The 20,514-nt window shown below is 43.4% G+C and overlaps 1 protein-coding gene across 3 annotated transcripts in view; it reads right to left on the minus strand.

Annotated features, from left to right (window-relative positions):
- Positions 1-3,958, minus strand: part of REXO1 (RNA exonuclease 1 homolog) — a 70,372-nt gene extending 66,414 nt beyond the window's left edge. For all 3 annotated transcript variants that reach the window (XM_075282905.1, XM_075282914.1, XM_075282896.1), the window contains exon 1: positions 3,744-3,958. In XM_075282905.1, the coding sequence (XP_075139006.1) occupies positions 3,744-3,870 (127 nt within the window). In that variant the 5' untranslated portion in view covers positions 3,871-3,958. The remainder of the gene's footprint in view (positions 1-3,743) is intronic.
- Between the last annotated feature and the right edge of the window lie 16,556 nt (positions 3,959-20,514).

A 20,514-nucleotide genomic window follows, 5' to 3' on the forward strand; every position in this document is an offset into this window, starting at 1 on the left:
TATTATATTAACTATGTTTTAAAACGGCAGGGGGGGGGTAGTTTAATATAACATTTACAGTGCCTGAATAGCCTTTTTAAAGGCTATTCACACATATGTGGGGCTCTATCAGTAGGATTTTGCTGATAGAGCCCCTTTACCCCTTCCGGTGCCTCGGTCAAAGGGCACCGAGGCATGGGCGCCGCCATTTTGCTGGTGATCGCCGGCACCTGGAGCATGCTCCAGGGCCAACGTCCTGTCTGCAATGATTTTCTTTTGCAGGCTGCTCTATGCAATGTATTGTAATGCATTGCATTAGTTATCAGACCCCCTGGGATTCAAGACCCCTAGGGGGTCTAATAAACGCATTAAAAAAATAAAATAAATTAAATAAATAGTATTAAAAATTCAAATCATCCCCCTTTCCCTAGAACAAATATAAAAGTACAGTAGTTAAATACTGTGAAACACATACATGTTAGGTATCCCTGTGTCCAAAAATGCCCACTCTACAAATCTATAAAAATATTTTTCCTGTACGGTAAACGCCATAGCGGGAAATTAAAAAAAAAAGGCAAAAGTGCCAAACCGCCATTTTTTCTTAGTTTTGCCTGATAAAAATTAGAATAAAAAAAATGATCAAAGCAATACTAATTCCCCAAAATGGTATAACTGTAAAGTACACCCGGCCCCGCAAAAAAAGACGACTTATACATTCCTGTACCTGGAAGTATAAAAAGGTTACAGGTGTCAGAATATGGCGACTTTTAGAAAAAAAAAATAATAATTGGGCACAGTTTTGGATTTTCATTAAGGGGTTAAAATGTAAATAAAACCATACAAATTAGGTATCCCCAGAAATCATACCGAAACATAGAATACAGGGGACATGTCATTTTGGCTGCACAGTGAATGCCGTAAAAACAAAGCCCATAAGAAAATCGCACAAATGCACTTTTTCTTCAAATCCCCCAGTTCTGAATTTTTTTTTCCAGATTCCCAGTACATTGTACAGAATAATTAACGGTAGCATCATGAAGAAAAATATGTCCCGTAAGCATATGGCTCAGAGCGGAGAAATAAAAAAGTTATGGGGTTTGGAAGGAGGGGAGTCAAAAACGAAACACCAAAAAATGCCGTCGGCGGGAAGGGGTTAGAGAGGACTTATCACGTCCTCATAGATGTGCAGTATTATAATGGCACCAATATCTCCAGCCCTGGGGCACATGGTGGGGAAGCCAACAGTGCACTGTTGGATTCCTAGCTGTAAATAATACTGAACATCTATGACAATGGGAAAGATCCTGTTTAAAAAGCATCTTCTTAGCATTATTATGCATACATAGCTTATTTTCATTATTGTGTACTCCTCCAAGGTGAAAAGCACTGCTCAAAAATGACAAAAGGAGCATTTTCACTCTTTATGAAAAAAAAGCAGTGCGACCTCTGGGAGACATAACAATGCTAAGGGTAGGGTGACATATCAGTTGCATCAGCATCAGGCTTTTTTTGTCCCTTAGTCATCACAACAGATGTCAAAACTGATGTGAAATGCATCAAACTTTCAGTTTTTACCAAGATGGTCCACAAGGAATGATGGGCTACCGAGGCCAATAGAGTAGGGGTACTCAACTACTTTAAGTAAATTTCCATTGACCGGGATCTGCCATCAATTAAAGGTCCAAGCTGAACACATCCAGTACAGTATTTTTCGGACAAAGAGACACATCTGACTAGAAGACGCACCCCAGGTTTAAACAGGAAAAATAACGATTAGGCTGGGGGCAACTAACTTGGCATTATACTATGTGGAGGGCACCAATGTGGCATTACATGGTGTGGGGGCAACTAACATTGCATTATACTGTGCAGGGGGCAATAACATGGCATTATACTGTGCAGGGCATTACATGGCATTATACTGTGGGGGGGGGGGGCATTAAGGAACTGTGGGTACTGACATTAGTGCTCCCACACATTATAATACCACATTATTATCCCTTTTAACACATAGATGGGTTCATCACTTAGGAATACCCGAGCTGCACTGTTATAAAACCCCCTTAAAATATAATGTCCCCCTTCAGCTAATCCCACAGTTTAATGTCCCCATCTATCTGCCCACAGTGCAACACTTTCACTGCCAGGTTTTTTTTTTTTTAGATTGTTTTACTTTTCCTCCACTTGCTGTCAGGGCAATTTTCATAGTTTAGATGGACAAATAAAATCTAAATTGCAACATTAATATATATATATATATATATATATATATATATATATATATATATATATATTGGGAGAAAAGGCTCAGTGCTAGCAGCAGTGGACCCAGTCAGAGACAGACACCAAAACTATACAGCAGATACCCTAACTGTATGTGTGGCTTACTTCAGCCACATGGCCAACACAGAGCACAGTAATGGCAACAGTTCAGGCTGAACTCTCACCAGTGTGTTCGGACAGAGGTCTTGGCAACCTTTTATAGGCCTTTAATGAGGCCAAGCTCCAACCTGTGCTTGAAGGCTCCACCCTAGTAGGACAAGAAGTAGTTAACAGAAGGAGCCATCTCACAGATATATATATATATATATATATATATATATATATATATATATATATATATTTATATATTATATGTATATTTATGATTCTAAGACGCACCTTTTTTCCCAAAAGAAATTTTTGGGGAAAATGGGGGTGCGTCTTCTAGTACAAATGTAAAGGGGGGGGAGGGCGCCGGAGGAGCAGTGGTCACAACATCACCCCACTCCTGCTGCCACTGTCTTCCTGCAGTAGCAAGAGTAGGAACGATGTGCAGGCCCTGGGCTACGACGGCGCATGGGAGAGGCCAATGGAAAAGTGCAGGCAGAATTTTCGGACAGCACTGGGGACCCCCCCCCTGTGCTGTTTGAGTGCAGGGGAACGCCCCCAGTGCTGTCTGAAAATTCATTTACATATGGAAAAAAGAAGATATTTCTTAGGAACGGCGGCATGGATCAGAATAATAAAGGTAAGAGAAGAATAGTCTTTCTTAGGCTGCTTTCACACGGAGTAACGCTCCGCTCGTTCTGACACGTAAACACGTGTCAGAGTGAGCACTGTAAAACAAAATCCCATTGACTTCAATGGGTTCTGTCTTACGCGTGCTACCCATTGAACTCAATGGGAGGCTTTTTTACCTATTGCAATGTGATACACACACTATTAATATTCGATTTTTAAAGAGTCCCGCACACAAGCAAAAATGGTCTAGAACACCAGGATCCTACACTTTTGTTCAGGTGTTTTGAAGGCTAGGTTCACACTAACATTGTGCTCTCCGTCGTTCGGATCCACAAGGGGAACATCAGAGTGCCCGTTCACTAAGACAGCAGTTACCCATAGACTATAATGGGGTCCACCAGGTGCGTTACCGAACAAACTCCACAAGAACTCCAACTCACTGGATCATTATTACACAACGTACCAAGGCTGCTGGCTGGTTACAGGGATTTCTTCTCATGCAATGCTACTATATAATAGATATGTATCATAATACAGACCTGCCCAAAAGCAAAATATGACTTAAAGAGAGATTGTTCACTTACAAGAACTTCCATTAATATACAGCCTAAAGCTTTGCAAACTATGCAACCGAGGAGCAAACTGTGCACAACACTGCAGTATATGACATAACAGGTTTCATGTATACACACATGACCCCAATACAGACACAATGGAGGACAGACACCAGAAGCAAACAACTATCACAACACACAGCTTACCCGCCCCATTTCGGGCCTTTCCACTGCCGACACTTCTTTCTCGGTGTCTGAAGAGACAATGTGGCCGAAAGCAGTTTTCACTGAATGGACATTCAATCCCTCGGAAGTAGCCGGTGTTCTTCAGCATCCTAGGTCCACAATATACAGTCACCGGGACAACCAGAATGTCGCCATCTTGGCCATTTGAGAAGCAAGGGGGCGTCTATAGAGGCAAGGCCTGTTACGGCCTCTACTCACGACTGCCCAATAGCAGGCTAGAGGATGTAGACGGTCACGAGAAGAAGTCAATTCCGGAAACATGGAGACGTCAGTGAGCTCAGATAGAAGAGCTCCTCCTTGCTGTCCGGGGGAACTAGTGTTACTATGGAACGCAATTGTACATGCTCGCTATTCCCGTACAGATAGTGCACGTATACAATGCTAGTCTCAGCCGTGCACAGCAGTCTATAGCCCTTACAGAAGTGCCGCCAATAGCATTACAAAGTACAGCATGCCACACTGATTTCCTTCTATTACCTGCCATGGTGAAATACTATTACAATCCCCACACTCCCCGCTGTAGTCTAGCAGCAAAATTCATACAGTTTGGGTCAGTTCACACTGAGTTTTTTTGCAGGTGGAATTTGACGCAGAATCCACCTGAAAAAAATGCCTCCTAGTCATTTCAGTGGGAGTCATTCAGTTTCTTTCCATTAGTGATTTTTTTTTAGCTAGCGGGAAAAAAAATGCAACATGACCTATTTTCCGCTTCTCAAGACTCCCTCCTGACTAGGCGCATTCATCCGGGTCTAATCAGGAGCAGGATGCTGCCACGAAATGCTGATGCACTGTATTTTCCCATTCACAGGGCTTATAGGGATCCTATCATTAAAACTCTTTTTTTTTTTTCTCACTAGCACGTGGGAATAGCCTTAAGAAAGGCTATTCTTTTCCTACCTTTCGCTTGAAATCCCGGTTTTCGTCGGTATGCAAATGAGTTCTCTTGCAGCACTGGGGGCAGGCCCTAGCGCTCAAACAGCCCCGGGGGCGTCCCCAATGCTGCGAGAGAACTCTCTCCAGTACCACCTCCATCTTCTTCAGCAATGGCCTCTTCACGCATCTTCTTCTGGTGCGGGGGGAGTCAAAATTCAACACATGCGCAAGTTGGCTCCGCCAGCGGACCTCGGGCAGAGCCGACTACATATGCAGGCGGCCATTTTTTTGTGGCCGGTTACATGAGCAGGCGCAGTATGCTCCTGTAGTTCTATGGAACTCGCATAAGCTTTGTTCTGTGCCCACACTGAAGAGCTATCGGTGCCGGTATCGTAGCTCTTCACCATCAGAGCGATGAGGAACCCCCCCCCCAGTACTCGTCTATGGACGAGCATTATCAGGAGAGGAGGGAGGTGTTTCTCCCCGCTCTCACAGTACAGTGCTATAGGCTACTGTGAGGAAGGGTGTTCCTGACTAACTGTCAGAAACGCCCTTCTGACAGTGAAGAGCTATGGTACCAGCACCGGTAGCTCTTCACCCAGGGAACAGAACATGAAAGCTGAATTCTGCATACTGTCGACTTTCTAGCAGTATATAAAACTGCCTGTGCCCTGTGAGGGGCAGGTATAGTCATGTGTCTGTATATACTCCATTTTGTTCTATAAACTCGACTTTGTATATGTCATCCATTTTGTATTCTAACACTTATACTATGAGGTGAGGTCACTCTGAGTGTGAAGGGATGTAGGGACAGACTTTCTGTAGGCTATTGTTTGTTATCTCAAAGGCTTCAGTCTGGGAGTAGTCTGGCACCCAGTATGTATCCTTATCTCTCTTGTCATGATATATACATCTGAACATAGTGTGGAGGATGTCACCTCATATATTAAGCATTTTGTATTCTTCTTTGTTTCAATGAGAAAGTTCATCCCATTCTGGAAAGTTATAATGAGATGCAGGTTACATTAGGCCTCCTCCAATAGGCATGTGCCAGACTTATCTTATAACTCTACAACCAATCATGTTATACTAATTAGAATAGTACAACCTTTCTTTGTCTGTAATGTATGTAAACTAACCTTTTCCCGCCATTAAAGGAGATCGCTTTGAATACAGCATCTGAGTCTGTGATTTTCCGAGCACTCGTACACAGCTTTCCAAGATTTGGAAACCGACAACATCTATTCCCTGGGGTGTTCCCCCAACAGCCCCAAGTGGTGAAAGGTCCTCTTTAAGTAGGAACAGTGTAACCTGTCTCCTAGCAGCTTCCAGTACCTGCAGGTAGCTGAAACAACTGATCTGTGTGGGGTATGGGTGTCACACCCCCACAGATCACATATTGATGACCTATCCTGCGAATATTTCATCAGTATGAAAAATCATACTAAAATCTTCCAGCACCATCACGTAATAGTACTTCATGGAATTGTGTACCGCAATGCAGCATGACATGCTATTACGTCATGGTAATGTCTCCCACTCAGAATCTGTGTGGCTACTGCTTCCACCCAATGGAGGGAACACGAGGATGGGAGTAGTAGTGACAGTGGTGATGTCACAGGGTAGGAGTATGGCCTACGTGTCACCTGATGGCGGTGGTAGTTTTTCCCCAGGATGCATACAGATGATGGTGTTTGGAAGGACCCTAATAGTAACCACAAGAACAACTCAGGATGTAGTTGTGCAGCTGAACCAAAGTGAACTTTTCTGTGTTAACCAGGTAACTGTCAATGGTGAACTGGTACAGCTGCCCGATGGCTATACCCAGGCTTGGGAAAAGGGATGCCAAAATTATGATGGTGATAGGGTTCCCTTCCAAATACATGTAACATTTTGCATTATCCAGTATATGAATCTGGGGGCCAATATACTTGTCTTTTAGATGGGTCCTGGTAGGCAGTTTCTTAGGAAACAGGACTCCTGCTAGGCACAGTGTCTGGTAGACGGATAGCAGACACTGATACTTCTTTCACTCAGGGGCCGATGACAACACTGTAGAGCACAGATGTCTCAGTGCCTACACTAACTTCACCAAATACTCATTAACTGAGGCTTTAAAGAGGCTCTATCAGCAAAATTATGCTAATAGAGCCCCACATATGCGTGAATAGCCTTTAAAAAGGCTATTCAGGCACCGGAAATGTTATATTAAACCCCGGTCCTGTTTTTAAATAAAAGCATTAAAACATATATGTTAATTGTACGTGAACGTGCACCGGGGGCGGGGATGCACGGTGCGACGTCAGCTTCGGGCACGCCTACCTCTTCTGTCTTCTTGTAGTGACGCCCTCTGGTTCCGTGTCTTCTTCCATCTTCTTGTCTTCAAATCCCACGCCTGCGTAGTAGCGCTTCCCTCCAGAGCGCTACTGCGCAGTACACTCGTGAACTGCCATTAAGTAAAATGGCGAGTGAGTCTGCGCAGTAGCGCTCCGGAGGGAAGCGCTACTACGCAGGCACGGGATTTGAAGACAAGAAGACGGGACCGGGGTTTAATATAACTTTTACGGTGGTTGAATAGCCTTTTTAAAGGCTATTCACGCATGTGTGGGGCTCTATTAGCATAATTTTGCTGATAGAGCCCCTTTAACGGTTCTTCTGAGACCAAAAGTTTCCAAATAGCGCTCGGTGTTTGGCCAGTATTTTACCAAGCCATGAGAAAGTAAAGGAGTAACCAACAGTAGGGGAAGAAACCAAGGAGAAAAAACATTGGAGGAGGCTGCAAACACACAATATACATATAACATAAAACATGTACATCTTTACAGCCAGAGGCACAAAAGACAGTATAAGCAGTGTCACTTTGAGATGCTGTAGTAATATCATGAGCAGGTGCCAACTGTAATAAAAATACTACCAGTACCATGACCACACAAGAGAGATAGAGGGAGAGTAGGGAGGTAAAGTGGCTCAAGTACTGGTGTAGGAAGGAGACGTTTAAGTTCTTAGAGAACTGGGCCAACTTTGCTGCAGGCTACATGTTCTATAGTAGGGAAGGTCTGCATCTCAGTGGGGAGTGTGCAGCTGTGCCTCAGGAGAAGATGGCTAGACTGTTGGAGGAGTGTTTAAACTGGGGGAGGGTAATATGGACATATAATGAATAGAGATGAGCCGTTCCGAACAGCACACTCCCATAGAAATGAATGGAAGCGGCCGGCACGCGGGGGGTCAAGTGGCCGGCCGCCGGCAAAGTCTGTGTGCCAGGTGCTTCCATTCATTTCTATGGGAGCGTGCTGTTCGGATCGGCTGATCCGAACAGTGTTCGCTTATCTCTAATAATGAAGACTAAATAATGTAACTGGGGTTGAGAACAGAGAGGAGGCAGAGGAAGAGAAGAAATAAGGCTAAACCCATAAAATGCATGTATACTAATGCCAGAAGCCTCACTAACAAGATAGAGGAACTAGAAGTGATAATTTTGGAAGAAAAATATGACATACTGCATACCAACCAACCGTTCCAGATTCAGCGGGACAGTCCCGAATTCTAGGTCTTGTCCTTCTGTCTCAGTCGGCGGGAAGTATGTCCCAGATTCAACTGACCTGCGTCCTGAGGGAGGCAACTAAAGGGGGACATTAATAATGTGATATATATAACACCTGAATGCTGTGGTCTCTTCAACCATCTGATCCATCACATATTGAAGTGAATTCTCAGGAAAATCCTTTAAGGTTAAGGCCACATGTAGTGAGCCACAGCCAAAAAACACTGCGGAAAAGACCGCGGCAGAAACGCATCATGTTTTCTTTTCAAGTAATGTAAAAGAGCATTTTTTGCTGCAACGTTTTCACCGCGGACAAAACACTGTGTTTATGCAACCTGTGGCCCCGGCCTGTGTGTTGATTTGAGGTCAATCTCAAGGTCAAAATCAAAGTTTTCTATAGCTTATGTTCACACTAGCATTGTGTTTTCCACTTACACTGAATGCCACAAGCTGCGTGACATCCTAAGCCCCTGGGCATCCCATTGACTTATAATGCATGTAGCACAAATCCTTTCAAATCTCATCCAATCTCCTGTGAACTGAACTGTGAATGTGAACTGAATTTTCCAAGATCAACATATTGATGGCCATCAATATCGTATTGGAGCAGGTCCGAGACTCAACACCCCATGCATCGGCTGTCTGTAGGGGCTGCAGCGCTCAGCTCAATTACATTGTAGTGGCTGTACAGGGCATTAAAGAGATGTCCTATTCATCCTGTGAATAAGGTTCTACATATGATTATTAATTTGTTTAATAAAGCTGTGGTCGACCCTCACTTTACCCATTTATAGAGTTGTATGTTTATTCCATATAGATCAGGGGTGCCCAATACGTCGATCGCGATCTACTGGTAGATCGCAAAGGACGTATGGGTCGATCACGGGATGCAGGGATCCCCGGTGTCTGCTTCTTCACAGTGCAGGCTGAGAATCATCTCCGGACACTGGCAGGCTGGGGCTGCAGCAGCCCCGCCTGCCAGTGTCTGTAGATGACTCTCAGCCTGCGCTGTGAAGAAGCAGACACTGGGGATCCCTGGGCAGCCACAGAACGCCGCTGTCTTGCTCTCGCGATCTGCCGGTCACGCCTACATGCCCTGCCACGCCCACAAGCCCACCCGGTCCCACCCATAGGCCCACCCTGGCTCCACCCTAGTAGATCTTTTGCCTTGGTTAGCTAAAAAGTAGCTCACACACTGAAAAAGTGTGAGCACCCCTGATATAGATATATTAACAGGAGGGAGAGTTGGATCCTGTCTGTCGTGGCGGGTCTAATTTTTTTGCCTTTTTCAAATGTTTCTTGATATGGCTTGATGATGCCACCCTTATAATACCATACCTCCCAACCGTCCCGATTTCCACGGGACATTCGCGATTTGGGTGACATGTCCCGCGGTCCCGTTGGAGGGAGGTATGTCCCGATTTCAACTCAGATCTGCTCCAGACGACGCAGATCTGAGTTGAACACATATGCGGCTGAAGCAAGGAGCTGACACAGGTCAGCTCCTCGCTTCGCTGCTGCGCGCCTCTCTCGCTGACACATGCGGCTGAAGAAAGGAGCTGACACAGGTCAGCTCCTTGCTTCGCCGCTGCGTGTCTCTCTTGCTGACACATATGCGGCTGAAGCGAGGAGCTGACCTGTGTCAGCTTCAGCCGCATATGTGTCAGCGAAAGAGGCGCGCAGAGAGCGGCGAGGGAGCGGAGGAGAAGGTAAGTTTAATGTGGAGGTGGAACGTGAATCTGGGGGCAGATGAAGGAGAGGACGGCATGACACTGGGGGCAGATGAAGGAGGGGACGGCATGACACTGGGGGCAGAGATGGAGAGGACGGCATGACACTGGGGGCAGAGATGTGGGGACATGAATCTGGGGGCAGAGATGGAGAGGACATGAATCTGGGGGCAGAGATGGGGACATGAATCTGAGGGCAGAGATGGGGGACATGAATCTGGGGGCAGAGATGGAGGGACATGAATCTGGGGGCAAAGATGGAGGGGACATGAATCTGGGGGCAGAGATGGAGGGACATGAATCTGGGGGCAAAGATGGAGGGGACATGAATCTGGGGGCAGAGATGGGGGGACATGAATCTGAGGGCAGAGATGGGGGGACATGAATCTGGGGGCAGAGATGGGGGACATGGATCTGGGGGCAGAGATGGAGGGGGGACATGAATCTGGGGGCAGAGATGGGGGGACATGAATCTGGGGGCAGAGATGGAAGGGGGACATGAATCTGGGGGCAGAGATGGAGGGACATGAATCTGGGGGCAGAGATGGAGGGGACATGAAACTGGGGGCAGAGATGTGGGGACATGAATCTGGGGGCAGAGATGGAAGGGGGACATGAAACTGGGGGCAGATGAAGGGTGTATATGAAACTGGAGGAGAGATAGAGGGGGACATATAATTTATGGGTGACTGTAGGAGGATTATACTGTGTGCGGGCACATGAAAAATTAACGAATGGGCGGAGTCAACACAAAAGTGGGTGGGGCTAAATTTGCCGCACATTTTGTCCCTCTTTCGGTTCTTCAAAAGTTGGGAGGTATGTAATACTCCCCTAGACCTCTGTTGTGATTAACGTAAATTCCACACTCCCACATAGTATCCTCCATAGTATTAGTGTTAGACCAGAGGTATAGCTTATGGGGGGAAAGTGGGGAGCGGAAGCAAACTGACTTTGTGGGGCCTGCTGCAGAGGCCGCCCAAGTACACACAAAAATTGAAACTGTATTTGCATCTACATGATACAGTTAAAGTATAAAGTAGAGAAGGAAGCTGTTAGCTCCCTGTTCTTCCATTCTAAAAACTGTAGACCACAGTCCTGTAGTGGCTTATGGAGTACCGGTTCACTAACGACAACTAAGACGTCAGGGTCCCAGCTCAGGTGAGTGCCATGACATCACTATATAGCGCCACCTGAGTCAGGACATAGACATCCTGTGGTGATGGAATCTTGTAAACTGCAGGTCTGAAGTGGCTTACAGCCTGCAAGGCACAGAAAGAAGAGGTGGCGGTGGAAAGTCTGTGCAAACGGATCGGAGGCAGGTAAGTATTATTGTTTTTTTTGGGGAAGGGCCTTAATAATATTAATAGGGCCTTAATAATATTTAGGTCATTAGGGCAAGCAGGGGCATTATTAATATAAGGAGATATTGAAAGGCAGTATTTATGTAAGGGTGTAAGAGGGTATTGGATCTATATTACTTGGGCAGGAGTGTGGGGAAGGTGAAACGTGTCTAGCCCAGCATTACCCAGGAACTTGTTCAGGTGGAATAAGTCCCTTGCCGCACATGACTACGAAGGCCACTTATTGGCCCCAGCGGTGCAAACATTATAATGTACATTCCCTTCTTTACCTGCCCTGGGCTGTCTATCACCTTTGCTTGCATACAGAGCAGCTGCACCGAGATGTCACGACGATGCATATAATCGCAGCAGCCCAACACTGTATACTACTGTACTGTTGAGAGCAGTAATTGGCTGCAGTGGTCTTGCAAACTTGACATCACTGCTGCAGCCGCTCCGTATACAAATAGTGCGGTGAAGGTGAAAGCTGGTCCAGTGCAGGAACAGCGGGGAGGATGCAAGTAAGTGTCAGTGCATTTTAGTTTATAACCATAGCCTACAGGTTGTATTAAAATTTCTGATCACAAACAAACCCTTTAAGGGAACACACAGGAAGTATTAAATAGGGGGCACAAAGGTGCATTGATTGTTAATTTAAGGTATATATGGGGTACATATTCATTTACAGTGGATTTTTAAATCATATCATATATTTTATAATTGGGGTAGCAGCAGAATGGGCATTTTGAATAGGCAAGGAAAATGTGGGTCAGGATTACAGTCAGAGATGTCACCTGTAAGTCACTAATTGTTCCTGTACTGTATTTACTTAAAGGGATTCTACCATTAAAAATCTTTTTTCTGTGGCTAACATGTCGGAATAGCCTTTAGAAAGGCTATTCGTCTCCTACCTTTAGATGGGATCTCCGCCGCGCCGTTCCTTAGTAATACCGGTTTTTACTGGTATGTAAATTAGTTCTCTGGCAGCGATGAGGCGGGCTCCAGCGCTGAAAATGCGATGAGGGCGTCCCCACCGCTGCCCGAGAACAGGATCCTGTGCCGCCTCTATCTTCTGCTGGATCCTCCTCTTCTTTCTTCGTCTTTCTTCTATCGCCGGCGCAGTTGTCTCCGCCACTGAGACATATAGGAGAGCCGACCCTACTAGTGTCAGAGCCGACAGAGGTGAAGCCGCCAAAGAAAGACGAAGAAAGAACGGGAGGATCCAGCAGAAGATAGAGGCGGCGCAGCTTACATATTCCCTCTTCACCATCCATTGTACATTCACACCTGGGATAATGCTCACTACACCCCCTGATAAATTCTTTAAGGGGTGCAGTTTTCAAAATGGGGTAATTCCCTTGGGGCTTCCACTTTTCTGGTACCTTAGAGACTCTGCAAACATGACATTGCGTCCAATACCAAACATCTAAATATACACTTCAAAAGAGACATAGCGCTCCTTCCCTTCTGCGCCCTGCTGTGTGCCCAAGCAGCAGTTTATGCCCTCATGTATGACATTGGTGTACCCAGGATAACGTACGTAATGTCATATGTGGGTATAAACTGCTGTTTGGGCACAGCCAGGCACAGAAGGGAATGAATGATATTTTGGTTTTTGGAGCACAGATTTAGATGGTTTGGGTTTTGGACACCATTATACTTTTGCTGAACCCTGAAATGTACTCCTGGGCTCAAAATGATAATACCCCTTGCTAAAGTTCTTAAAAGGTGTAGTTTCTAAAATGGGCTCTCTTTTTGGGGTTTCCATTTTATTGGTACTTTAGGGGTTCTGCAAATGCGACATGGCACACAAAAATAACGCTCTTTCCATTCTGAGCCACACAATGTACCCATACAGCAGTTTAAAACCACATAGGGAATATTCCTGTATTCAGAAGAAAATGTGTAACAAACTTTGGTAGCTTTTTTCTCCTTTATCCTCTTGTGAGAATGAAAAATTTGGGACTAAATTGATGGTTTATTGGAAAAAAAGTAATTTTTCATTTTCACGTCCCAATAGTAATAAAATCTGTAAAACAACTGTAAGGTGAAATTGCTCATTATACCCCTTGATATGTTCTGTGAGGGGTGTAGTTTCCAAAATGGGGTCACTTTGTGGGGGGTTCCATTATACTGGTACTCTAGGGATTCTGAAAATGTGACATGGCACTCGAAAACTATTCCAGCAAAATCTGCCCTCAAAAACTCATATAGCGCTCTTTCCACTCCAAGCCCCGACATGTACCCATACAGCAGTTTTTGACCACATATGGGGTTTTGGTGTGTTCAGGAGAAATTGTGCAATAAACTGGGGGGGGGGGGTTCACTTTTATACCCTTATGAAAATGAAAATGAACACTTTGGGCATAAAGTGACATTTTAGTATTTTTTCTTTTACACATGTTAATAAAATCTGTGAAAAGGCTGTGGGGTCAAAATGCTCACTATACCCCTTGATGAATTCTTTCAGGGGTGTAGTTTCCAAAATGGGGTAATTTTTTGGGGGGTGTTTCCATTGTATTGGTACTCTAGGGGCTCTGCAAATGAGACATGGCACCTGAAAACTATTCCAGCAAAATCTGCTTTTCAAACACCAGTGTCGCTCCTTCCCTCCCTTCAATGTGCTGCTATGTGCCCAAAGATCAGTTTACACCCACATGTGGGGTATTTCTGTGCTCTGGAGAAATTGCATAACAAAATGTGAAATGCATTTTCTCCTTTAACCCTATCTGAATGTGTTAATTTTAGTAAAGGAATGTATTTAAAAAAAAAAAAAGTCTAAATTTCACCTCCATATTCTTTTAATTTCTGTGAAATGCTTAAAGGGTTAACAAACTTCCCAAATGCTGTTTTGAATTATTTGAGGGGTGCAGTTTTGAAAATGGGTTGATTCATGGGGGGATTCTAATATATAGGCCTTTATAACATCCTTCAGAACTGAAGTGGTCCCTAAAAAATTAGTTTGGAAAATGTTTTTGTAAGGTCCATACACATGGAGGAAAATGGTGAGGAATTTGGTGTGGAATTTTCCACACTGAAAAAAAAGCCTCCCATTGATTTCAATGGGTTCTGCTAGCTTTTAGTGGGATTTTCCTTTAGTGGAAAAAGCTAGCAGAACCCATTGAAATCAATGGGAGGCTTTTTTTCAGCGTGGAAAATTCCACACCAAATTCCTCACCATTTTCCTCCGTGTGAATGGACCCTAAGGCTGGGACCCCACATTGCAGAAACACAGCTTTTTTTGTTGCAGATTTTGTTGCGTTTTTTTGAGCCAAAGCCAGGACTAGACTGAACAGAAGTTAGAAGTTTAATAGCTTTCTATATATTTCTGGTTCCATTTGTAGCCATTCTTGGCGTTGGCTCAAAAAACCGCAACAAAATCTGCAACAAAAAAGCTGCGTTTCCGCAACGTGGGGCCTCAGCCTTAAACTGGAAAATCGCTGATACATGTCCAAAATAAATTAAAGGATGATTAAAAGATGATGCCAATATAAAGCAGAGATAGGGTAGATAATAGTTATTAATGTATTTGTGTGATATGACCATCTGTTTGAAAAGCAGAGGATTTCACATTTTGAAAATTGTGATTTTTTTTCCAAGTTTCCATCAAATTTCTTTTTTTTACATATATATAAATACAAAATGTTAGACTAGTGTTTACCACTAACATGAAGTACAATGCGTCACGAAAAAACATTCTCTAAATTACTTGTGTAAGTTAAAGCATTTCAAAGTTATTGCCATATAAAGTGACACGTCAGTTTTGGAAAATGAGGCCTGGTCTTTAAGGCTGAGGCCCATGAGACAGAAATACGGCGATTATTCCTGCAGTGGAAATACTGCAAGAAAAATTGTGGTGTTTTACAGTAAGAGCAAAGTGGATGTAATTCTTTGTGGTCAAAACCGCGGTTTCGGACATGCCACGATTTCTAAAGCCGCAGCATGTCAATTATACCTACGGAAACAACAACAGTTCCCCATAGGTATAAGTATAACAGAAAGTCAGAAGTGGAAAACTCTGCAAACTTTCTGTTTAAAGCGCTGCAGGAAGGACCGCGATGCGTTACCACCGCAGTTTTTCCCACAGAGCTTTTTTTGCTGTGGGATGTCTTGTGGGGCCTTAGTCTTAGGCATTTTTTGGGCTGTGTCCATAAGGGGTTAATGTCACGGGACTACAGCTGCTGAAAAAATGGTTATTATTTTTTTTATATATTAAATAAATGTAGAGCTGACAAAGAAAAATATTTCCATGTTTACCACATTATGGAATTCAAAAATTGTTATTATACCTCCTGTGCCCACAGTAATATTCCTGGGAAAATGAAGAGAATGGCAATATTCATACACAAAAAATTGCCACATAAAATCATTAATATGCAGTCCATCATAAATAACAGATATCTTTTAATCAACATATATGCTCTAAGTATGAAACAGATCCCATTTCTTCTTCGGACACTTTTCAAGTCATTCTCTAAGGGCCATCAGGTACTCTATGGAGACTTCCACCTCACTATGAACGTTAAAGGGGTTGTCCAGGCAAAATTGGACAACCCCTTTAACTTTTAAATCAGCTGGGGGCAGTGAAAAAAAAAAAATACTTGCTTGTTCCCGAGGCTCTGTTGTTCTCCCAGCACAGTCTGGTCTTTCTGCTCCGGTGTCTTCTCAAAGTGAAACTACTCACTGCCTGTGATGTCCTGGATCCCTTCCATTGAGTGATGCTGAGGCCAATCAGTGGCCAACAGCGGAACTCTGGAAGAGAGGCATTGAGCAGAAGGACCAGAACCTGTCGGGAGGGCATCGGAGCATATGGAACAGGCCAGTATGAATTATTTTTAAATATTTTTTTACTGCCCCCGTTTGATTTAAAAGTTAAAAGGTTTGTCTATTTTTGCCTGGACAACCCCTTTAAGTACTATAATACAACAGGGACCTGGTGGCTATATTTAAAAACCCAACATCCACCATAATAGTATGGGGGATGTTAGGAAGAGGTTAATATACTATGCAAACAATATTTCCACCCTAAAGTTAAGGATTGCACATTTGTTTCTTATGTGCACGGTTCTTATATTGGACAACATACACAAAGCCTCTTGCCATATGTTGCTTCTACTAGTATGGACAATATCTATTTATCAGACCATACCTTGGTGTTCTGTTCACTTCAGCTCCAACCAGAATAGGCTAAATTGCTCACTTGAACAAGGGGTTGTCCAGGATACTTTTTTTTTTTTTTTTTTTTAAACTAGGCCAGGGAATGTGAAAAAAAAAAAAAAAAACACCTGTCCCCCGTGCTTCTGTGCCTTGCATTGCAGTTCGGTCCTGCTGCTCTGATTTTTTCTTCTGGCGGAAGTCCCCACCGCACGTAATCGCTAAGGCTAATCAACAGAGGACATGGGACACCACTATCTTAGGTCAATCAGCAACCTAAGAAAAGGGACTTGGGACGTCACAGCCAGCTAGGACTTCCGCAGCAAGAAAACATGAGCGCAGCAGGACTGGCCCGTGCTGGGATGCACCAGGGACAACCTTTTAAACCTTTCTCGCCATCCGCCGTACTAGTACTGTTAGATCTCTATGTAAACACACAGATAACACTGAGTCTGTTCTCTACAAGCATGTGTATATTATCTGATCTGCATAAGTATTGTGATACTTCAGTTTCCTGTTCAGCAAGGGAGAAGGGGGAAGGAGAAATACATGAAGTGAGAAGAAGGGACAAGGGGCAGACTGCTGAAAGAGTGAGATGGGAAAACCCCTTTAAGGAGTTAAAATGTAAATAAAACCGCATAGATTTTGTATCCCCAGGATCGTACTCAAACATAGAATACAGGTGACATGTTAATTTGGCTGCACAGTGAATGCCGTAAAAATGAAGCCCATTAGAAAGTCACACAAATGCACTTTTTCTTCAATTTTTTTCTAAATAATTAATGGTAGCATAATGAAGTACAATTTGTCCTGCAAACATTAAGACCTCATATGGCTCTGAGAGTGGAAAAATAAAAAAAGTTATTGGTGTTGGAAGAGGAGAAACTCAAAAATGAAAAATCGAAAAATGCCTGCGGCAGGAAATGGTTAACTAGTTCTTTTTGCTTAATGAACAGTGCATGGCTATGAGAAAACAAATTATTACACACTTTGGTCAAGATCATTTGCATAGCAAATAGACTGAGCAGCTTTGAATTCGCTCCTGTCCACCCATATCGTGTTGGGCTTGTGTCACCTAGAGAGGGCTAGGGACAATACCCCAAAGACCTACTCTTTTCCCCACCATGCTTGCCAGCACCAGACCCCTCTAAAGTTGCTTCCTTGGACATGCTTTTCTACCTGCTATTTGCAGAAGCCTCAATATTGATGGGTCTCAAGTAGACGAGCTCTGTGTATTCCTCCATGTATGCTAAGGCCCCACTTTGCACTTCAGAAATGGATTGGGCAGAAGGGAGAAGTAGAGCTTTTTAGATATTTCCCATTCCTTCTGTAACCACTACTAGGTTTAGCCAAAAAAAAAAAAAAAAAGCAGCATTTCAGCAACGTGTAACCTTACCCTAAAGGCTTCTTGTGGTTTTGTAGGATTAGTGTCTTAACAATTTATATTGGCCCCTGACTACTATATTTATTCCAAACAACTCTGTTTTTGATTCAGAGACACTTTTTTTTAGGCTCTTTTGAAACTTTTTTGAACTTTGTCTGGGCCTCGAACCTCCCAGAATAGGGAGGTCCATACTTTTTAGAGTTAGGGTCGATTCACACGAAGTAATGCGAGGCATTTTTTGTGCTTATTTTGTGTTTATTTTTACGGACGGAAAATAACGGACGTAAAAATACAGGCGTAAAAACGCCTGTATTTTACTATAGAACTCAATGGAAACGTCTTTTTACGGCCGTAAAAATAAGCACAAAATAAGCACAAAAAACGCCTCGCGTTACTCCGTGTGAATGGACCCTTACAGTGGAGGCTAGCACTTCAAATTGCCTTGTTTACTACATGGCAGCAATTACAGCTGGAATACTTGACTGGCACCATGGTAAATTTACCAACTTTTTTGATAAACTGTAAAACACCTTCTCAGACTCGCTTGAATGGTAATTCCAAGACTGTGGAAGTGTACATTGACATCGGTTTCGGAAAATCTAATACTTTCACCATATGGAACACCTAATGGCTGAAATTAACCAGTGTTTGGCAGCTTTGGGATGCATTTCAATATGCCAAATTTGACTCAACACTATAGACCTCTTTATTGACTAGGACCTTACAAGAGGATAGAATTGCTACCTCGCTTACCACCACTCGCTTTATATTTCTCATTTCTTGATATAGTTCATTTCTTTTTAGTATTATTGTATTTAGATAATGATTGATTTTCCCGTACGTCCTACGGCAGCACAATTACACAAGGGATTTCGTCCCCTAGGTACAACCAGAGAGACAGGTTAGTTAGCAATCGTGAATAACCAATTAAACAATTAACAAGGACCCCTCCTATAAAGGTAAGGAAGTCAGCTGGCCCAATTGTGTTCTTTTTTCTCTCTAGGTGGCTGAAATGTGCTACCAACTGAGTGATCTGCAATCTCTGCTAAAGTCAGAGCTCATGCCGCTCGGCCCATGTTCACATCATGGGAAGAAGTGGGACATATTCCACTAGAACAAATGCACATGGCGGAACCGGATCCTCTTCATTCACATTTATCAAACTCTACAGACTCGATTCACGAGCAGCAGTGCGATCCTTATTAGGCAAAGAGTGGCGGCCGGCATCCCTCCCTGTTAGCTCATTGCTTCTCAAATCCCTTGTGTAATTGTGCTGCCGTAGGACGTACGGGAAAGAGGAAAATTTACTCACCGAAATTTTCATTTCCCGTAGTCCGTAGGCAGCACAAGCGACCCTCCCTATTGAATGTCTATTGCTTCAAAAAAACACAATTGGGCCAGCTGACTTCCTTACCTTTATAGGAGGGGTCCTTGTTAATTGTTTAATTGGTTATTCACGATTGCTAACTAACCTGTCTCTCTGGTTGTACCTAGGGGACGAAATCCCTTGTGTAATTGTGCTGCCTACGGACTACGGGAAATGAAAATTTCGGTGAGTAAATTTTCCTCTATGTTGTTTATTTTCCTATTTTTGAGTAGTAAGTTTTATATAATTACAATATTATTCCTGCAGCAAAAATGAATCACTGTTTCCTACTTTGCCTTTATTTTGGGACCTAAAAGACTCTTTAATAAAGAAATAATGTTAAAAAGGCTCCCACCTCAAAAAAATCAGATGCCATTATTTCTTCAAATGCCTTTTTGATATCTCTTGGTATCATTTTTGTTTAGTTTATTTTTTTTAGAAGCCAATTCTTCATCTCTTTTCAACTGGCAGATGCACATACAGGCAACCTGAAATGATGCTGCTGCTTTCTATAGTGCTTACCAAGCACAACACCATAGCCATACATTTGTGCAGTAGTTGGGCTTGGAATCACAGCTCAACCCCTTCACTTGAATGGGAATGAGCTGTGATCAGGTCACGTGACCAAAATACATGACATGGCCTGTGAAGTGGAAGCAGGGCTCATGGAGTGCAGCTGCTGCTTCAGTGTTGGGTCCCCATGGATTAATTAATGATCTATCATAAGGAACTCTTTATGATCTTATTGAGATTCTCAATATAGAGATGGTATGATCCTTTTTTTTTTTTTTTTTTTTTTTCAAATCCACTCCTTGTTTCAGGAGTGAAACCCATGCGAAAACCAGCCTAAAAGTCTTTTTATACAGATTCCTCACTGCAACAACTGCCAACTGATGACATGCAAGTTGCTTAGTGCTTGTTACTATTTTCATTTTGTTCAGTGCTTGAGAAAATGTTCACCTGATCCCTTTAGCTCTAAGGATTTACTGTACTTATTTTATCCTTAGCAAAATATCAAAACCTAAGATGTGCCAAGGCTGTGCATAGCCCCAATGAAGAACAGTTTGGATCTTGGGAATCTACGGAATACTGAATATGTTGCTTATTCCACGCTAGTTTTTGTTTCCACTGCAGTGAGTAGCATGCAGATTGCCACTCCAGTCCAGGTCTATGCAAATGACAGGACAGGCAAGAGCTCTGAATGGATTCTGAATGGATAAATTCTGAATGGATTTGACATGAGTCTTATGGGTTGGACCCCACAATAAGACAATTATCACCTATTCAGAGTTTGTCACCTATCTGCTGTTCAGGATTACGGGTTTAGCTCAACAATCCCCTTAC

Source organism: Leptodactylus fuscus, chromosome 1 (assembly GCF_031893055.1).
Source record: "Leptodactylus fuscus isolate aLepFus1 chromosome 1, aLepFus1.hap2, whole genome shotgun sequence".
Taxonomy (NCBI): Eukaryota; Metazoa; Chordata; class Amphibia; order Anura; family Leptodactylidae; genus Leptodactylus; species Leptodactylus fuscus.